General features: G+C 33.5%; 1 protein-coding gene across 1 annotated transcript in view; it reads left to right on the top strand.

Annotated features, from left to right (window-relative positions):
• Window positions 1–22,588, top strand: part of LOC144449058 (two pore channel protein 1-like) — a 67,277-nt gene that overhangs the window by 37,577 nt on the left and 7,112 nt on the right. The window contains exons 3-9 of the mRNA XM_078139470.1: window positions 13,993–14,097; window positions 17,423–17,494; window positions 19,499–19,588; window positions 20,258–20,367; window positions 21,076–21,122; window positions 21,775–21,843; window positions 22,386–22,482. Of these exons, the coding sequence (XP_077995596.1) occupies window positions 13,993–14,097; window positions 17,423–17,494; window positions 19,499–19,588; window positions 20,258–20,367; window positions 21,076–21,122; window positions 21,775–21,843; window positions 22,386–22,482 (590 nt within the window). The remainder of the gene's footprint in view (window positions 1–13,992; window positions 14,098–17,422; window positions 17,495–19,498; window positions 19,589–20,257; window positions 20,368–21,075; window positions 21,123–21,774; window positions 21,844–22,385; window positions 22,483–22,588) is intronic.

Raw genomic sequence — 22,588 nt, 5'->3', positions numbered from 1 at the left:
AAAATTAGGTTTCTTGTAAAGTCACCAAATATTATTTAATAGTACATGGAGAAAGAAATTATTACTGAATAATAAAACAACTGCATGATCAAGATCTGTATTGATGGATTGAGACATCATTTCTAACGTGCTCTTCTGAAATAACTATATTTTACTGTCACCAAATAATTAAGAAATATGAGAATTCCAGATTTTGGTGCATCACAAGAAATGACTATACATCAGTGGTCATCAAATAGAGGACACACTGTAAGCCATCAGACACTTTGTGCTGATTCTACATTGAAGCTCCGCACTAAGACTCTGTGAGTCAATCATTAGAGAAATAATTGACTTTCATAGTAGCCTGCTAATTGTCACATTATACAATAAGTTTCTTAATTTGATGAGAAGTCTTTGTAAGTTCGACTAGATTCTACATTCTTCATTTCAATCAAGTCAGCTTTACATTGATTACCCACTATAATAAAAGTACATGAATTACAGTCAAATAAATGAAGTAATTTGCCGTAAAAAATGATTAAATGTGGCAGAAATTGATCCTAATGCGGCTATGCTCTCTGTTATTGTGAAAAGTGTGTGAGGTAAAGTCAATAATGACTTTTTGTGTGTTCACAATAGAAGACTCAAGCAGATTGACATGTCACAGAGAATTAGTTATTTGTGACATTTTCAATTCACTTCATAGTCCAGTGATTTTCTCAGAAATTGATTCTTTCCAACAAATTGCTATTCATACTTTTGTTATGTCTACTTTTGTAATAAAATGGTTCATTGATTATTTTGAAAAGTGAAGAGACACTGATAGACTGGGCCTGTCAATGTTTTCTTTGAATATAATCTGTATGATTGTATATATTCACTGACCAAAAAGCACACTGTTGCGTTTAGTCAATTTTTCTTTCTTTTTTACATGCAGGCTTGAAATCAATTTGGCTGTTATTCACCAGGTCACTATTTACATAAAGAACCATTTCCTGAATAGCTTAATGTAGGTTGAGGTCAATTTGAGTTAATTCTATTAAAATTCACAAAATTTAACAAAAGTTGTATTCACTGAAATTTTTTTATAGATTTGAGGGCCATTTGATCATGATTCCAAAGGTTATTTTCAAAGAATAAGTAATTTTAGACAGATTGACCCCAATGTTTTACCAGTTGTTAGTTTTATTGATCCTTTTAGCAATAATATTGCAAACAGTTCTAGAGATGCAAACAATATAATTGAAGACAATACTCTAAACTTAGACATTTTTGAAATTTTGTAATTTTAAAGTATGCAGCCAGTTGTCAAAGACTAGTTTTTACTAATAACCAGACTGGTACATTATGTTTTTGTAAAAAAGGGCATTTTAGTCACTACTTATTTTTGCATTTTTGTTTCCCTGCAACATAAGCGAAAATAAGTCTTATTTTAAAAAATCCAGATTTGCAATCTGTGATCATTAAGAATAAAGACTTTCATTGAATGGAAAACACAACTCTCTGGAGAATTTAAATTGTCCAAAACAAGTTATAATATTAAGTTGCTTAACAGAAAATACCAATCTTTAATCAATTTGAGCGTTTCTTAAAAGATCACTTAATAATAATAATAATGTTGGGTTCTTATATAGCACTTTCCCACACCGTGCTCAAAGCGCTTTACAATTATTACCCCTGGCTCGGATCAGAACGGCACAACGGCCCTTTGGTCTTCCTCAACTCCCTGGGGAGCATACAATCCATTGCAGCCATTTCAGCGCATAGGATTAAAGCCTTCACATTGCAACCTACATCCTACCAGGTCCCGGTGACAGCTGGGTTGACTGAAGCACAGTCATGGTTCAAATCTTGCCCAAGGACTTTAGCCACTCAGAAACAAATAGCAGGCAGCGACAGGGCTCGAACCTGCAACCTGTAGATTCCAAGCCGGTCACGCTAATCATTCACCCATCATGACTCCACTTAAACTAAATGTTGCACTTTCTAATCATAAAATACAGCTCTGTAGTTGAGTTTAGTGTTTTTGTTTGGATTACTTTAAGTATATTTACATGTGCATCACTAGAATGAATTTGCACAATGTAGATAGTCAATTTGTTAATAACTCTGTTGGTAAAACAAATAATTAGTTGTGTTCACTGTAGGTACAGATTTGTAGTAAAGTTAAGGGTATTTGCTGAAGATGTGAGGTGACATGGCCTGGGTATATTCACTGGATGAATTTGTAGAAAGTCAAGCTGTCATGGGTTAAAACAAAGTGAGTTATATAGTTATAGTCACTGAACAGAATTGGAAAGGATACCTTGTGAATTCACAATGTTTAATAAAAACTTGGGTGGTGAATGAGGTAAACTGCATCATGGTTTCATTTACTTTTGCTTATCAGTATGGAGTTGACATTGAACTGAACTTAATGAAAGTGATGTATTGTCATTGGTAGGGAAAGTTCATTGAACATATTGTCTTTAATAGCTGTTTGAATGTATTGCCCTAACAATAGAAAGAGCCAACAACATTTAATGAAATTGTGACCCTCCCCTAAATCATACATCCAGTCCATTAGCAAAGTCCATTCTCCATTTGTCACTTCCACCTCAGTTCTGATCAATGGCAGATCTGCCAAATTATACATTTTTCTTTTAATACCTAAGTTATTATTGTTATGTGAATTTGCAAGAAGATATCCTTTTGCCTTCCCTTTCATAATAAGGAGCATTCTTCAAAGATCACAAGACAACTAAAGTTACATTCAAAGAACAGAATATGAAAGATTTATAGTCAGTTTGAATGTACATTTTGTAGATGACCAAAAATGTTCATCACCATGGTAGATCAAATGATTTACAAAGGTTATAACATACAAGTAGTTGAAAGCTTTTTTAGCATTGAGCTTTCGCTCAGTCTTGGTCAACGATGTCTCATCAGCTGTAACTATGTGGAATTTGTCATTCTGATGAGAATAGTTGACAAAGACAAATTGAAAGCTTAATGCTAAAAACTTTGAATGACTTGTGAGTTATAACCTTTGTAGATATCTTTTTGTAATTCACAAACGATAATAAAATTTATAGTTAAAGGCATTCACATGACATAAAGACCAGTTTTGTAGTCAGTTCACTGAATGAATTTGTAGAAAGTCATTTTGTCAAGAAAATTCAATTCATGGATACAGAAAAATACAGGTTTATGTGATACCCCAAGGTGATTTACAACCTGTCTATCTCATTACACCCTTCATTTATGTCACTACTTTCAATATGTCAGAAGTCATCCCTGAATATCTGTCAGCATTAATACAACATCACTAGACTTTAAAGTCCCCCATTAGAATCCAAATTAGAAATAGAAAATATTTTATTGAAAAACATAATTCTCCCATTCTCTTGAAAACTTTGCCATATGAAAACTTATTATTAATATGCAAATGAGTTCTAATGACATTCAAATTTATGCACACTGGTGACAGTTATTTGATGATTGAAGTCTCCTATAAAATGTTCTAACAGCTATAAATGCTATAATGTACTCACTGTACTTGTGATGTGTTAGGGTTAACGTTCACTTACAAGTTATAATGCAGTGACACAAAGGTTGCTCTCTAATATGTTCAAAGTTGTTGATTTCAAAGAGCCGCATCAGTATATTAATTTTGTGTAGATTTAATACTAAGTACAGTTGCCTTTAAGACTGTTTACAGGTATGCTCTAGGATGAGGCAAACTACTAGTCTTGTCCAAGTTTTCATGTACTACTAAGCTGTTGGATGAGGTAATCACTTGTCCATTCAAAGTTTTGATGTACCACTTAGCCTTAGCTACATGCTAATACCCAAAGGTACATGTGAATGAGGAATGTTCCAATGAATGCAATTTGTGCTTACCATATAACTTTGATACTACCGTAAGTCAGTTGCAATCTTTCAAGCCTTTGCTCACGTTATTGCAGAAGAAAATACAAGACATGAAGTTCTTTAGATTAAAAGGGAATGCTACTCCAGGAGATAAAGTCATTTATGTAACCTTTAGATTCTTGGGAGTTATTGTGTGATTGTATATCACTTACTTTACCTGCAATTACCAAGCATTATAAAGGAAAGGAAATAGGGATTTTTCTGTTTCTGTTTCTGTTTACTCAGTAATACTAATAAGTATCACACCCAGTTTGACATTTAATATGTAACCTTTAGATTCTTCAGCGTCATTTCATGATTTTATATCTCTTACATTACCTGCAATTACCAAACATTATAAAGGAAAGGAAATGAGGACATTTATTATGTAACCTTTAGATTCGTGAGCGTCACGCGTCATTGCATGATTTTATATTACTTGCATTACCTGCAATTACCGAGCACTATCCAGTTGAAACTTGTTACTAATTTATTGCTAGGTGTACATGTTACTAAGCTAGGTCCTTGCCATGTGCACACATTGTCTAATGGGAGACTGCAAGTATGTATATGTACCTGATATATTCATGACAACTCCTAAGTGCTTATTAATTCTATTCAAATGAAACAATCATTCACCTAAGATAAAATTCTTCCCAGCACCTTGTTCTGCCTCAAATCCCAGCTTTTCACTGTTGTCATCAAGTTACAGAAATGTACATTTTTAGCAGGTAAATTGATTAATCTTAGCTGTTCATTGAAAGACACTATGATTTACATATGACAATTAATAGCTATTAGAATAAACACAATTCATTTTGCTCAGAAGGTATATTGTAAAAATATAATGTAAATAAACCATGAGTGAAAATATGAAGTCTTCCCAAATTTCAATGAATATTGTAAGAGAATTTTTTTTTACCAAAAACACGCTGATTTCTGATTGTATATCCAATCATTTCAGTGAGTGTATTGCAGGAGTTGATTTCTACTTTTGACCACAGCATGTACAGTAAAGAATGAAGTCACATAGACAAGAGCAATTTTTTTAACAAAAACACACCAATTCCTGATTGTATATCCAATCTCTTCAGTGAGTGTTTCGCAGGAATCAATTGCTACTTTTGACCACTGCGTTAATTTACTGCAGTAGTTGAGTTAGATATTGAGAATAAGGTCATACAGAGACATCCAGACATGTAATGTTAGTGATGAATTAGTTCTAACCTTAATGCTTTACACACCATTAGAGGTTGATAAATCTGACATGTCAGAACTATATGATATAATTGATAACATTATGTTTAACCTTAATACAACCCTGGTAATAGTGCAAATTGGTTCAAACAACATCATGGAAAATCATGCCTTCAGGCTATGTGTGAGTTATGAGTCAATTCAGAAGCTTATTCCCACACTCATTTTCTTTGGCAAATATTTTTCTAAAACTGATTATATTGTACCTACTATCAATCTAATTGTGTAACTGCATTTCTTAACAATAAAAATAATACAAATATGATGGACTAACAGCTGATTGGTAACTCCCTAGGACTGGTTGAAAAAGTATCTAGGATGCAAGTAAATAGAACAGTCAGGATCTGCTACTTTCCTGTCAGACAGTATCCCCATCTCTTTATCCTTGAAGTTACAAAGTTCAAGGTCATACTACATTTTACTACATTTTCCATAATACATTATTCATTGCACTGCCAAAATGATCTTTGAAATTACTTTAATTTGTTCAATAGGATATTATTGTTGCCGTCTAATATTCTTCTGGCACCAGATAATTTTCACCCTTGACTTTTCATTTCCTGGGAATGTACATGATTTACATATTAAGGTATATATGTATGACCCATCTATTATTTTTAATGTACAGTTAGTGTTATATATTTCAGTGCATGGTCTTTTTTAGGTGAATATGCACAAAAGACATTTCCAAGGTCTTGCTATTAAAGATACTTTACTTTAAGATAATTTAAAAGTTTTTCCACATGCAGAAACAAGTCTCACTATTATACTTTATGCACATTATGCAAATTTACTTGTGTTGTAAATAAAGGATACACTGGTGTCAATGGTGTGTTAGCCTTGACATGAACTTTGATACAAAACATGGTAGAAGTATCCAATATATTAAGGTATTGTGGAAGGTGTCAACAACAGCACTGACTGGCCTGACTTCTGAGTTATTTACAGGTGCATGTAATGTCTAATTTCCCCTTACAGTGTTATACTGTCCACCAAACTAAAGTATATGTGACACATTCTAAATTGCCATTCTAAATTTTTCATTTACCAAAATAAATACAACTAGTGTAACAGTATTAATCTAGCATGGATAATGGATACCTAAAGTAAGTAAGTAAGTACACAAAACATTAGTCTAGATTACAGAAAGCTGCTGTTTATCTAGAATTCAGCTTTCAAAAGTATATAACATGTAACTGTCAGCAAGGGATATTTTTGAACCATGATTTTCATTTGTTTCAATGATGAGACTTTCTAGTATGAGAAAGGAATTGACAAAAACATGAACTTAAATGAGATTGCTTTGAAATGGCACATTTTAGAGTAGTCTGAAGCAGAGCAGAAAATAACATTCTATCGCCAGTTTATGAACACTTAGTAGTATTGTTTTGGAGATTGGACAACTACTAAGTGTCAATGTATCTTAAAACATTTTAGGCTGACTAACACATCATGATGATTACTATAAAAGTGTCTTTTTAATAATCATTAGCTGTTTGTGGACACAATTACCTTTTCCTTTTATAACACAGTATTTCCATACAGCCTTCAGTGATTATTGGCTCAGACCATGTTACATGGTATAGGCTAATGACCCATAGTGACCTCAATTTGCATACAGAAGGATCTATTTGTTTTCTATTTTCAGTAGGGTACTATTAATGTAGCATGAGAGTCCTGTTGGTGATTTGCTTTGACTATGGAAAGAAAACATCTGAGAATGTGATGTATATATATATAATACTTATTGCCTGGCCTTGATATTCAGGCACTTGTTGCCATCATATTTATTTATTATTCTTTCATATACAGGCACCATTTCAGTGCATTAGCACTGTTCTCCCAATTGCTGTTCTCCCATATTCCCCTCATTGCTGTCATGTAGCAAATAGTTGCAATAATGATAATAGAGCCCTTGGGGTAAAAGACTTCTACTAATGCCCTCATAGCCAAGCAATCAGTTTTAAACAGTCGCTTTGATCATTTATTTAAAAGAATACAATGTATGGTTTGAGCCATAGATCAGATGAACATGATCAGCATCGAAAGTTGGCGATACAGTTAGGATAACGAGAACAAAACAAAAAGTGCATGTAGTATACCTGATATAACAAGGTTCAGTAGTTAGAACGGTTTAAATCTATTGATATGTATAGAGGTATACATGCATGTACACCTGTTTTTTCTCTCTTTAGTCTTCAATGTATAGGTTGCATTCATACTGTACATCCTTTCTGAACATTTCGTCTTTTTGTATTCTTGGTTATATTTACTTATAAATGTTAAAGGTGAATTGATTTGTATGACCCTGTCTGAGTCGAGGAGCAATTAAATGTCTAGACATTGTTTAATTTCTGCTGAAAGTGTTGTTGGGGAAACTGTGCTAAATAAGGATCAGTTACGAATGTATGAATCTTACAAGTTACAAATATTGAGTATTGAATTCAGGTTTTGAATCTATTTACATCTGTCAGCATCTAAGATCAATAACTTAATCCTATTTTTCTCAACCTGTCGTTTATTATGTGCAAACGACTAAATACCCACCTGGTAGAGAGAGGATTAATGTGAACCCTGCTCTATGAAATAATGTCAATGACAAAGAAACTTAACACATATTATGACAGAACCCCATGATGCATCATGAGTGTAATAAATGGTTGTATTTTGTAGATTATTTGGTCACATATACAATGTACAAGTATATTCTATTGGTATGTCCATACACATTGGAGAGAGATCTACAACATCTATGGTATTTCATACAAGTGTATCTTATTATAGTAGAGTTTTTGCGATAAACTGTGTACAAAAAACAACAAATTCACTAAAAATTGCACGATTATTATGTTTTTCAATAAAAAAATTCTCCAGTCTAATATAGATGTAACCTGTTTTGTTCAGAATTACAAGAAAGAACTACAATAAAAATTATGTATGAACAAATAAGACATTTTCATTCCTTGTTTTGTAGTCTTGGAACTAGATGATTTTGACTAAATTTTTAGAATATTTTTATTTCCTGAAACATGCAAAAACAACAACTGGGTAGGGTTTGAATATAAAAACATTATATCAACATGTAGTGTTTGAGCCATTGTGTGACAGTTTTTGTTGTAACTGTCAATTTCTGATTTAAAAAATGATATAAAAAGCGCAGCCTGGAGTGAACTAAAAGAACAACCCATGTATGTTCATCCATCTGCATGTCATGTGTTATTGTGTAGGAATATGAGTATGAGCTTTGAAAACTTGTTACTAATGGCCACATCAATTATCAAGTCAGGAATACATCAACATGTACATGTACACATTGTGCCTTTTTTGATGTTCTTTGACAAAAGTGAATTCATTAAAAGAGGCCTTAGAGTTATCAGATATTAGATGTCATTAGAAGAATGATAATGTACTTTAGTAATCTAAATTAATTTCAGAGAAATTCAAATATGGTCGCCATTTGTGCAGTGCCCAAATGCCTTACTGTTGAAAGCAGGAGGGTACCCAGGGAAAACTGGCATTGTTCGGAATTGTTTTAATTTATGAAGTCTCAAAACTGATGATATGGATAATGACTTAATGTTTTTTATGCTTCTGGAAGTTGGTTTCCATGACGCTGGTAGTGTGACTGTTAGTTTCCACTCTTTCAAAGCAAGTCACTCTTGTAAAACTTGTAGTTAGTCAGCGTACTTTAAATCTCACCTAGATGTGTTTATTTTACAAGATGCTGGAGATTTACACTGGACATGGCTAAGAAAGATTGATAGTGTAGTAAAGTCTTGTCTCTTAATCAGACGCAAACAAGTTCTTAGTGTTGTAACACCGATGGAAATCTACTTCATCATGGGTACATGTGTGCTTTTTTCCTGTTGTAGTTAAAGAATGACAGAAAACATGTACATTGACTTTATAACGATTGTGAGCAGTCATTGCAATTTGTCTTATATGATTGCATTGACTCATTACAAAGTAAATTTGTTCAAGAAGCTTCCACCAGCTGATTTTCAGAAAGATGAAGTCCTGATATTGAAAGGTCATGGATGTTTACACTCTGGATTAGTCACAAACCGGATTTAGATGTTAATCGCTAAACCCACGATCTACATCATCTTGTGGAAATCACTCCTGCTTATCAATCGGAAGCAAAGATTAGTGATTCCTGGAAACGTTAATGCCTGAAAGATAACACTTAAATTTGTAGGACATTCACCTGAATTGTTGAGTTCTTGTTGAAAACAAAACAGACAGCCGTATTATGGATTAATTTCCTATGCAACAGAAGGACCTGATGTAAATGTCACAAATTCAATTCAACTTAGTATATGCTATTTCATGCCTGCTAACTCAAGTGAAAATTTCTGCTTGTGATTATGTGATTTGTTGTAATTTCACCGACCAGTATGCGTTCAGTTTGAAATTGGCTCCTTGTGGGTATATGTGAAATCAGAAAATTGGTTAATTTGAATTATAGCAATGGAACAATAGGTTGTACATTGCAGGGAATTGAAAATTCCGGATACAAATTGACCTCAGGATACAATTTTACTGAGAGATCACAGTCATATGAAATTCATTATGATATCAGAATAGAAAGGAAAGGTTAGTATTCTCACAGATCATGTTACTCTAAATTATATTGTTTAGTTGAAAAAGGTATTTTTTACGTCATATGAAAGTTACAAAGAGTGGGAGGAGCAGGAAGTTATTTGTATTCATTTTTTGTATTAATACTCATCTGTATCTCAATAGATTACAACACTATCCTTAATAAAATATACATTGAAATTTTTTATAATGCAATATTCATTGCAGGTCAAAATTCAATCGAGAATACAACAAATATCTTCACTTCTCCAGTTTAACAATTCAATGACAATTAGATGTTATTCTCCAATATTTTTCTTTCTTCAGCCAAGTTGCCTTTGTCAATATGAGTCACTAGACTAGTAGTAATAACCCTTAAGTCAAGAGTGAGTGAAAGAAGAAAATTATTGGATAATAACATAATTATACCAGCACCAGTAATATAAAAAAAATCAGGGAAAGTGATGACAATTTTGAATGTTTTGATTCATATTTGCAAACACAGCAAAACCAATGATGTAGACATGTGTTGTTGTGACATAGATGCTCTTTGCCATGACGTGGAACGACTGGAGTTTATATTCCATATTTTTTGTTGAACCTAGCTGGCTCATGAATGTTATAATAATGAATATAGGTGATCAAGGAGGAAGAGAGGGATGTGAAATCCTATTGGATGTTTTCTTTCTCTTGGTAAAAATTAAATAAAGTATGGAGAAAAAAACTATTTTAAATTAATTTGAAACTGAAAGGCTATGATAATGATGTTTTCTTTACTCATGTTGACCCCTTAAAATTACAATTTCTCTGTAGTACTAATTTCATAGTTTACTCCTACGCTCTGCTGATTGGTTTGCATTGACCTGATAAAACGATAGCTACAGGAGAAATGAAGTTTCCTTGGTGTTTCACCGATGGGACATGATGTTTTTAAGACAAAGATAAACACAGTTCAACTGTAGACTTACAATAACAGAGATACAACATGCTCAGCTGTACATTGAAAAGTGATATAAGCATTACTATTCTTTTACAGTGCAGTAGAAAGAGTCTTCTGCTGAAAAATTACATTGACTTGATGATTTTAATGGCATCAATTGTTTACTTTGCAACTGATAATCAACATGGTAACTTGTCCATTTCTACATCACCATTGCATGCCCTACCTCAATTGTTTATTTTACATTTGAAGTATCTGAGTGAGTGTGTAAAAAACATTGTGTTCCATGAGTGAATCACAAAGGCAACTTCACTCTTTCCATAATAGTTCTGATCAGAATATAGTGAGTTTAAACTGTTTTTCTGAATTTCATGTTGCTTATTCTCAGTGGATAAGAATAGAATAAATGGTTGGTTTTAATACCCCTATAGAATGAATTTGATCATCAACCCTGCATTTTAAGCCGATTACCTTACAAATAACATTTTTATTTCACAGTGTTTGCAGATGAAATAAGGTTTTTCAAGGTTGGTGTAATTTGAGAACATTATCATACCCAGATCAAAGGCTGCCTAATAGCCGCCAGAAAATTTCAATTGACTCACTTGCAGATCTTAAGTTTCAATGTATGTTATTCTTTTATAAACCAACTGATGAATTCAAGACTAAAGTTAGCTATTAGGTTGATATTGGTGTCCTGTTACAGCTGTACAAATTCACATTTAAGCCATCTTGTGTTGACTGTATAGCCACAAGTATACGATTTCACTCTTGTTATGACAAGCATAGTACATTTTTGTATATACCATTTACAGTTGAAAGATGTAGGGTTCCACATAGTTTCCTAGCAACTGCATCACCCAAACATATTCTGAGCTAATCTTCAGGATTTAGAATGAATTTCTGTTCTACTGCCAATGACTTCCTCTGTTGTTCAAAAATGGCTTTAGGGAGATTTATATTCATTGAGAGATATAGAAGGCATTTTTTCATCTACATGTATACTTTGTCTACACCGTGTTCTTCATAATTTATAGCACTTATACAAAGCTGTCATCATCTTGCTTCTCTGTTACTTTCCATCTTAGGTTAATCCATCCAGTAGAATATCTCACATTCGTATATCACATACACATCACTTAGTAATAAATCAAAGTTTGACCAGATTCTTAGGATCACATGTAATATTGTGTCAAAACTGCACTAGTTTTGTAAGCACTAGCTTTTGGAGATTACTTAATTGTCACCTTCGTAACCTTTCAATATCATTAGTTCTCTTAGGTGTGTAATATCTAAATACCATTCCATACAGCTCAGTGTTTTATTTAAGGGCGGTAAGTAGGTAAAATCTACCGGGGTTCCCACATCATTTTACCGGGGTTCCCCACCTAAACTATGATACATTGCATGGGAAGCACTACCAGTTTTACCTCTTTCCCCCTTTCTGTTACCGGGGTTCCCAAACCTTAGCAAAAACACTGCAGCTACATGCACAGACTAATCACTGTTAGTCTATCATACGTAATTACTGGAATCCAGTATTTGTGACTGAAATTTAGTGCACAGGTGCACATGGCATGGATAATCAGTTTCTAGAGCCTTAATTGTGATACTTGTCAGACTTACATGTATACAACTTGGTGGAGCCTTCTGTTGAATACCATCAATAATATATTTGTCTTGCAAACCAAGAGTTACATATTCAAATTGAAAATATGGACGTTGGATTTTAATAAAACCATAGTCATTCTTAGTCATGAGAATACACGTCTTCGCCGAGATGAAGAGATTGTGGTAAATGTGATGTCATCACTAGAGGTTTTCCCATAAACCCTTGCAGGAATGATGTCATCAGTAGAGGTTTTCCCATAAACCCTTGCAGGAAATCACCAAAATGACTGAACACATGTCAAGTGCAGTAGGGCTTTGTTTCAAGATTTCAAAAGTGACTAAATTACAGGGCTGCTATTTTATCATTGAAATCATAAGTACATGTAGGTTTATAGCAGTATTTAATACTGGGTATACTAGTTTATTATTATAAAGGCAGGGATAAGCCTGACATGAACGTTCCTTTAACTATTAAAACTGGTTTTTCTTCCATGTATTCTTTCCAACAGCAGTACTGATGTAATGGTCTCAATAGGAGGTTGTTTGTTTTCAAAAAGGTTAAGGCAAAAAGGTGATAAAAGATTGCCATTGAAAATGTCTAATAGTATATTATTATTCAGCTCAGCATGGGAAATAAGTCTGCCTATTTACTTTTCAGACATCCCTTTAAAACCAACCAACCATTTGTCTCAACTACATGTCATTATCACACATCTACTTGATGAGATCCCTTCAAAATGCATCATTTGAAAGTGAAATGGGGTGTATCCATTCCAATTTAGCCAATCCACTCCGGAAATTGCACAAATTTACAGCTATTTAGTCAGTCTGTTGTGTCAGTAACCATGGTAATAAAGTGATGCAACTTTGAGGATATTAATGTAATTCAACGTATTATTTTGCACTTCAGCCTACACAATTTGATCCTATGGCACAACACTAACTTATAAGTACTACAGTTGAACAACAACTTGCCAAATGAAAATATATTATTGTGTGTTACTTAACAGATTCTGATACATTTGGACCCATTTGATTTTCCTTTCGTTATGCTAAAGATGATGGTTTGATGGAAGAAGTTAAATAGAAAATGATATGAGTCAATTTATTGATATTATAAAAATGCAACAACTAACTTAAAGATGTCATTAGGAAAATCACACTGAAATAAGTAGTTAAAGAAATGGTAATTGTAATCTTTAAGAGCCTGTAGGAACTAGAAGTAATTGTCTGTGTCATGTTAGTGTTCTCTGGTTATGTTTGATAAAATGTACCACTCAGAAACCAATAAGAACCTGCACTGACATTCTACACTTTATAGCAAGATTGAATAAGAACAGTTTCTTTTGATGTTTTGTCTACTTGAAAAGAAATGAACTATTATGCCACATGGCATTTAGAGATGCAAGATCCAATGTTTTGATGTCTGCATTTTATGTCTGCATAGTGGCACGTTAGTTCATTTCATTTAGACAAAATTTCACAAGAAACTATTCATTCAATCTTACTATCTTAAAGTGTAGAATTTACAGTTTCTTTTTGGTTTGTGCGTGGTTGTACCCAACAGAGCCAGTCAACACTAACATGAAACAGGTAGCAGTAACTTTTTGTGTCACTGGTATTCTTGTTGATTTGTTAGCAGACTGAGATGAGAACAATTAAGTTTTAATGGGCATAAAATCCTGTACAACTCTATAATACATGAACAAATGTCATTTATATTTTCACAGATTTGATTTTTGTGTGACACTGTCTTCCATTGGTGGTATCTTTGGTGAATTATTACATGCCAGTTTTTACTACATTGTTGTTCTCCGACCACTAAGACTTCTACGGTAAGAGCTAGTACTTTACATTATACTTCTAATGTCATGTATTTAGAGTCTCATCCTTCATTGTAATAATAATAATAACGGTTTATTTCCAAACGTCGTGACCTAAATGGTCAAATTACAATTGTTACATTACTTTAAAAACACATAAAGGACAAAGACACTGCTGGTAACTAAAAAGTGTGAAGTAATATTACAATTAAAAAACAAATTACACTGACGAGACAAACTAGAGACAATGACTATTTTGCAACAAATTGACACAGTAAACAACTGGACTGAGTTCTTTCCGTCAACCTCTTACTTTAAAGGTCCAAACATTACAATTTCTTGTTGGATACCTGTGATTTATAAGTGCTGGAACATGACACTTCTGTACAATGTTTTTTTGTAATCTTCTTACAGAGCTCTCTCTTAAATCATGTGTTAACAAATAAATTAACATGTTTTATGGTTTGAAGTGCAAACTTCTTATATGGAGCCTTGCAATCTCACAGAAATATATTTACTACTAAACCAGAAAGACCATTAGGTGGCATAATCGTTTTTACATCATACATATTATACATTTTTTGTACAAATTACACAAACAAAATACAAGCACTGAAGATAGCAAGCAAGTATATAAATAATACATTTTATCTCACTGTGAACACAAATCAACATCATTCTCAGATGAAGCAAGGAAGATTCAAACACAGAACTGTTTATTTGTGTTCACAGTGAGATAAAATGTAATATTTCATGTGCATGCATGCTATCATTCCCTGTATTTTGTTTGTGCAATTCATAACAAATACTTGTAATGCTGTCAGAGATGTTAAAAACATCATGTCACCTAATTGAAACTATGTTAGTTTTTCTGGTGTGGTAGTACCAGGGGTATTACTTCTTCACATAAATCTCCCTAATGTTTTCAAGAAAATCAAATTTATACTTCTTTTCATAGAAATACATGAAAAACACAAAAATAGCCACCGTCAGTCCTAATGCATAATGACATATAGTTTAAATCCAAATTAAATTCAGAATTTTACATATTGATGTGATTTTTCACCAATTCTTTTGCATTGAACATATACTTACATTGAACATATACTTACCAGCTAACTTTTGCATTGAACATATACTTACCAGCTAACTTTGGATGAACATATACTTACCAGCTAACTTTTGCATTGAACATATACTTACCAGCTAACTTTTGCATTGAAAATATTAACAATAGCCACAAAGTTTGGAAGAAGGTGAATGAACTTCTTAAACCATCAGATAAGACTCTCCCTGTCCACGACAATGCCATCCCTCTCGCAAATAACTTTAACAACTACTTTGCTAATGTTGGTGTGCTTGTTCAGGATGAACTTCAACCGACAGACCCCTTGATAGATCACATACCAACACTTGGCTCTCAATTCCAACTTTCGACTGTCTCTGAAGAGGATGTAAATTCGGAATTATCCTCACTGCCATCAAATAAATCATCTTCCACTGATGACATTGACTCGCGCCTGATCAAACTTTCTATGCCAGCGATTGTTCCGTCATTAACTCGTATTTTCAATATGTCCATAACCCAAGGCATTATGCCCACACAGTGGAAAAAGGCTACAATTGTCCCCATCTTCAAGAAGGGTAAGAAAGACAAACAAGACATTTGTAACTATCGTCCCATCTCATTACTGCCCACCTTATCAAAAGTCATGGAACGTCTAGTCTGCAAGCAACTTAGCTCCTTTTTCGAAAGAAATAATGTTCTTCACTCAACCTTCTCAGGTTTTCGACCAAAACATTCTACAGCAACCCTGTTGCAACGTGTAACTGATGACATTCTTGTCAACATGTATACTAAGAAAATCTCGTGTCTTCTAATGCTGGATTTATCAAAAGCATTTGACTCTGTGAATCATGCTATTCTTCTTCAAAAACTTCAACGCTATAACATCCACCCCACTACCATATCATGGTTTAAAAACTACCTGACTGATCGCACTCAATGTGTTAAACTTGATTCTTACACTTCAAATCACATTCCTGTTAAAACCGGGGTACCTCAAGGAAGCGTCTGCGGCCCACTTCTATTCTCCCTCTATATCAACGACCTTCCACTCTGGCTCCAATCTAATACACCAATGTACGGCTATGCTGACGATATCAACATCTTAAAAGCAGCTCCTATCTCCAACTTAGATGCCTTACACGATGAGTTGATCGATGAAATCAACAATCTCACAACATGGTTTCACTCCAACTCTCTCAAACCCAACATTTCTAAATACCAATTCATGTTACTTGGCACTCGTCAACAATTGCAGAAAATACCAGATCACATTAAAACCCTCTCTACTCGCGATCATGTTATTCAGGCAACCACCAGTGCGACTTGTTTGGGTCTTAGACTTGACCCTGAACTCAAATGGTCAAACCATATAGCCTACCTCCGTCGAGCTTGTGGTTATCGACTTATTACCCTGGCTAGAGCAAGACGTTGTATTCCTGAAAAAATTCGCAAGAATATCATCACAGCTACAGTTTTCTCACTCCTGGACTACTGTGACACTGTTTATTCAAACTGTAGTATCACATTAAAATGCAGCTTGCAACGTATAATCAATTTCGCTGTCTGCATCCAATGTGGGCTAAAGAAGTCTGAACATGTCACTACCGCCAGACTTAGACTTGATTGGCCAACCATTCAAGAGCGACATAACCACAACTTCAATAAACTTGTCAAAAAATGTATTATTAACAAAGTACCATCGTACCTTTCTGAACTTATTTCAACCAATGATACGTTTCATCAATACAATACAAGGACCAAATTCCACATTCCGAAAGCCCACTCTCGTTCCTTCAGATACAGGGCATCCATCGCTGCAAATAGTTCATAAATTTAATGCCCTTTGTACTCTTTCCTCAAGATGGTCATTATTGTACAGTGCTTAAATTTCTGTCTGTTATGTATATTTGTATTTTAAATCTGTATTGTATTTGTTTATCTTGCATTTGCATGAAAAGCCATTTAATGGATGCATTGCCGTTTATAAATAAATAATAAATAAATAATAATAATAATTGAACATATACTTACCAGCTAACTTTTGCATTGAACATATACTTACCAGCTAACTTTTGCATTGAACATATACTTACCAGCTAACTTTGGATGAACATATACTTACCAGCTAACTTTTGCATTGAACATATACTTACCAGCTAACCGTCATATAGTTTTGTGCATGACGTGAACACATAGATAATGATGTTTGCAATAGATTTCTCAAATGTACATGATATTTCAAGTGTTGTGTAATATTCATTCCGCTAGGTTGTTCAAGATAAAGAAGAGATATAGAGATGTTATGGACACTTTATTTGTCTTACTTCCAAGAATGGTCAGGTAGGTTTTGTAGTTTAACATGCATTAATTTATTGTCAGTGAAATGACAGGTTCCTTGCCTTTAGAGACAATGGTCTGACACTTCTAAGGGTGGTCATACTCAATTCTATGTTCCTAAACAATCAATCAGTCAATCAGTCAATCAATCAATCAATCAGTCAAACAATCAATCAGTGAATTTATAAAATGCCAGTTGCCACTACGATGTAGAGTTCAGAGGCACTGTTCTTTCAACTACGATGTAGAGTTAAGAAGCACTGTACTTTCCACTACGATGTAGAGTTCAGAGGCGCTGTACAGTTAGAATGCTCTGCAGAATAGATATGTCTTTAGGTTCTTTTTGAAGGCATCAGCTGTTGGTTTTTGTCATATATTCTGTACTCCCCGGCTATAATTTAGTCCATTAAAATATAAACCAGAAATTGTTTACAGTAATTTGTTTTTATTTGTCTGTACTTTGAATTGTATGACAGCAGAGACTATTTGTTGGTACTTTTTTGACAGGAGTTATGAGTGATATCACATTAATATATATTGAAATTTCCTTATCACATCATGCATGAATGTAGACCTAAAGGTTATGTACACAACAATATAATAATCAATGCTGTGGTGGAAATACATCAAATTAAGTGAAACCAACCGTGTGCAACATGTACAAGATTCGATCTGTCTATCAATTATTGAGTGAAATGGAATGAATATCATTATTTGATTTTGGAATTCAAACAAAGTATACATTGTAAAGCTTACATTTGGATTTTTTACGATAGCGTAATTATTTCAAATATATACAACCATTACAAAATGAGCATACAGTTTGGATTAGATGAGATGTCAAGTTCAGTGAAACTTGTCACAAAGTTTTATGTTAAAATAAACACAATGAAGATGACACACAATCTGCTCTGTATTTTGTTTAATGTAAACCGTAGCAGCATACACACTACTACTATGATTACAATAGGCACTTGGTAATCGATCAATCTTTATTACGCTACACACACTACCAGAGAGTGTGATATGGTACAGATTTTGAAAAACAAAAATGAAATATAAAACGTTCACAACTGGTAAAAAGTATACAATCACTGCATGGAGCTAGCGGAGAGTCAGCACATATCAGTAATTTTTTTTAAATAACTTGGTAGATTTTTACACATTTAAACTGTCAAATATTGAACTTGAGAATGACCTCACAAACCAGACAATGAACACTTTCACAGTGAGAGGTCAAACTCTGCTGTACCTTTGATGTGTTTATTTTAATAAAACTTTGTAGCCAGCCTCGGTGAATTTGATAGCTCATCTCATCAGAACTGCATACTCACCCTGTAACAACTGTACATTCTAAAGTTGTAGTTCACTGTTATAGAATTATGTTTGGATGGCTTGATTGCAAATCTTCACTCAACTGGAAAATGCCTTGAAAATAGTCTAATTTAATTGTATCCAAACACAAGACATAAAACGTAATCAGGTTTTTTCTCCCTGTTTGTTCACCTTAATGTCATTTCAAATATTATATTAAATTTTACGTGGGACAGTTCTCTATATCATCATGCATTATTGAATCATGAGAAGTTATTTTTTTCATGTTAATGTTAGTCACGATTATTTAGATGAAATAGATGTATCATATCACATTCAAAATGTCATCCATCATCCAATAGAAGCTATTTTTAGTGGTGTAAATGTTAGTTACGTTTTTTTTCCTAGAAATGATATCATATTTCATTCAAAATTTCAACAACTAGATGTTATTTTTTCATGTTTATTTTCAAATGATGTCATAATTCATTCAAACTTCAATTTTAGAACTTATTTTTTTTCTTGTAAATGTTATATAATGTGTATGCAGTATATAAAATTTGAATGATGTCAGATATTTCATTCAAAATTTAATAACTAGAATTTTTATTTTCTTGTAAATCTCTGTTGTATTTATACTAAACAGATATCACCTAGTTAAAATTTAAATATTTGTTTCTATTTTTTTTACAGTGTTGCTATTGTACTCCTGATCATGTATTATTTCTTTGCTATTATTGGTATGGAATGTTTTTCTGAAATCCAATTAAAAAATTGTTGCAAGTAAGTAAGATACAACTCTCAAAAAAACACCAGTGCTTTTGCTTGAATGAAGTCAGAAAGGAAGGACTTCACACAATGACAAAATTAGGTGAAAACAACAATACAAATGATAAAAAAAAAAACAGGGGGTGCCTCGGATGTAGGTTCAGAAGACAGTTTTATCAGTTTGTTTATATCTGTGAAAGTTATAATGTAACACTAACAGTTATACTCAATGTTATAACATGTAGCATTCTATCTATCAACACACAGAGTTATGGGATCTGGGTCTCATGTGGTGCTTATGCTTTGATAAGTTACCAACACTAAATTACATTGTATGTCTTTACATGCTTATCACAAGTAAGCAAACACACTGGTGTTTTTTCATTGGTTGTAATTTGACTTTAATGGCAATTTAAAATAGAGAGGTACAAAGAAAAGAGGGATATAAATTTTAGTAAATACAAATTTTGAAAGTGGGTGAGAAAAAGAAGACAGAGACAGTTTAGTTTAATATGTGCATACAAATTTCCCCTTCTCCTCGATAAGTTAGAAAATGTATTTCAAAGTGGGATGAAAAAAAAAGATACTTTTCCTGTTTAATGTGCCCTTCTCCTTTGATTTTTCTCTATTATATCGATCTATCAACTTGTGAAATTCATGTGATTTACTCTATTTTGTTTCCAGAAATACCTCAGTGGAAGCTTTTTACAGTTACAGAAATACTACTCCTGAAACGCAATACTTGAATAAATATTTCTATTTGAATAATTTTGAAAATATTTTAGCCAGCTATGGTAAGTTTGGATTCTAGTTTCTGTAGTCAACAAGGATGCCTATTCTGGTGCAGATCTTTGTTTTTTGTACACACATAGTTTGGTGGTCGACAGGGACATAGAGGTGTACTCTATCAGAATGAGGGTTCCCAATCAAAAAGATGTGCTCCCACCAAAGTGTTGCTCCCATAAAAGATCACTTTTTGCTCAATAGCAGTTATATTGAAATGTGTTGATTCCTGGTTTTCATATGGGTGGATGGGGGTGGTTAGAAACCATCAATGGACAATAGATCATTCTCCAACCATGGAGGTATACCACCAAACTCCAACATATGTACACCTTAGATGACAATTATACATAAATATATGATATTCACATAACTTGCAATTTTAGTTTTGAGCAGTATTTGCAGTAGTACACGTGTGTGTGCGTGTGTGTGTGTCAATAATGTATAATTATGCATGTACAGTATTGTAGAAATAAAACATTTTCCACCCAGCTACTTTCAAAGTGGATGTAAGTATATGTTATTTGCCAAATATCGGTCCATATCTTGCTGCGAGAGGTAATTTTTCAGAGTCATTATATTGGAAAAATTACCTAGAGTATGACTATTTACATCCTTAAGGACATGAAATACTCTGTTTTATAAAGTTCCACTGCAAATGTTTTCAAGTCACTGTTTTGTTTTATTACATCATGTTGTGTCCATTTCTGTTCACCCAGTTACACTGTTTGAGCTGACCATTATCAATAATTGGCATATTACTATGGTAAGCAAATCATCACATTCCAAACATTTGAATGCGGCCCAAGACGTCGCAGCTTATCACTTTTGCGACTGATGTTGCTTTAGAGTCGACACTCACAGTTGTAGTCTGAAGATAGTAAATGTTATCACTTGTATAAATCAATCCCCTTGTGAGAGGCAGTTCAGGCACCAATTTGTGTCAGATTTTAGCAATAGGTTAAACTTTTCATAGATAAAGACTAAATTAGTCTAAACAAAGTCTCAACCGATCCCCAATCGGTCAGTACCTTGAACCAGTGTCAAGATCACCACCATCCTGCCCAAAAGCATTGCAATGATGCATGCATTTTGATTCAATGAAATATGCTTTACGTGATGTTCTATAACCATTCTGGCATTATTGTGTTTTGCATCATCATGTAACTTTTAATTTCAGGGCATACTAGTATATCACTTCACTGGTCTCTGTCAGTCCTAAAGTGCATGGATAGCAGTGCAAGTTGAATTCTTGGAATTTACCAAGACCTAACCCTACATTTAGAGTTTACACAAACCAAGTGATTAAAGATTTAAAATAGTAACGTTCACTCTTTGAGCTAGCTATGGTCACTCGTGACCATTTGTTTGTTATTCATGTACATTGTATAAAATTATGTTTAATTTGTTATTTACAGGAAGCTGTGTACATTGTGACTTCCAGATGGAGTAGAATCTACTTCATGTTATTTTACATATCAAGTATGGTAAGTAGATTTATGTACTTGCAGTGAACCAATGTGAAACAATCCAGCTATTGGATTTGGATATATTGAACACCCTCAAGCAAAAATTGCAATTGCATGGTTTATGTTTATAGGGCTGTCACAAAGTTTAAATTTCATACTGTTTTCTTTTAGCACTTAACAAGCAATCAATACTGCACTACAGGTATGGCAGTGTGTGCATGTGCGCAAGCATGTGTGTGTGTGTGTGTGTGTGTGTGTGTGTGTGTGTGTGTGTGTGCACCTGCATACATGTATGTGTGTTAAGTAAAAAAACATGGTGAGTGTCATTGAGGAATAAAAAGGTGTGTCTTTCATTTGTGTGTGTGTGTGTGTGTGTGTGTGTGTGTGTGTGTGTTAGAGTCAAAAAAAACATGGTGATTATCGTTGAGAAAAAACCTCATTGCCTTTTCTTTGAATTCATGATAGAAAGTACATATTTTGCAATATGTTTTTTTTATATGACATTGTTCAATGATGAATATCTGTAACTTTATTTTTCTACCTGCTTTTATATCATACAGGTTGTGATTACCATAGCCATTGCTTTCATTTTAGAGGCTTTCTTGTTTAGAATGCAGTATCAAATTACAGTTATTAAATCTAGAGAACAGAAGGACAGTAAGTTCACAGCTTTATATTGTCAATTTTCTATTTCATACATACATATCCTGGCCATGTATCTCTTTATAGTGTAAATTTTCCATTTCATACATACATGCATGTC

The sequence above is a fragment of the Glandiceps talaboti genome, chromosome 18 (genome assembly GCF_964340395.1).
Source record: "Glandiceps talaboti chromosome 18, keGlaTala1.1, whole genome shotgun sequence".
Taxonomy (NCBI): Eukaryota; Metazoa; Hemichordata; class Enteropneusta; family Spengelidae; genus Glandiceps; species Glandiceps talaboti.
Note: the sequence above shows the minus strand (reverse complement) of the source record. Positions and strands in the feature narration are given on the sequence as shown.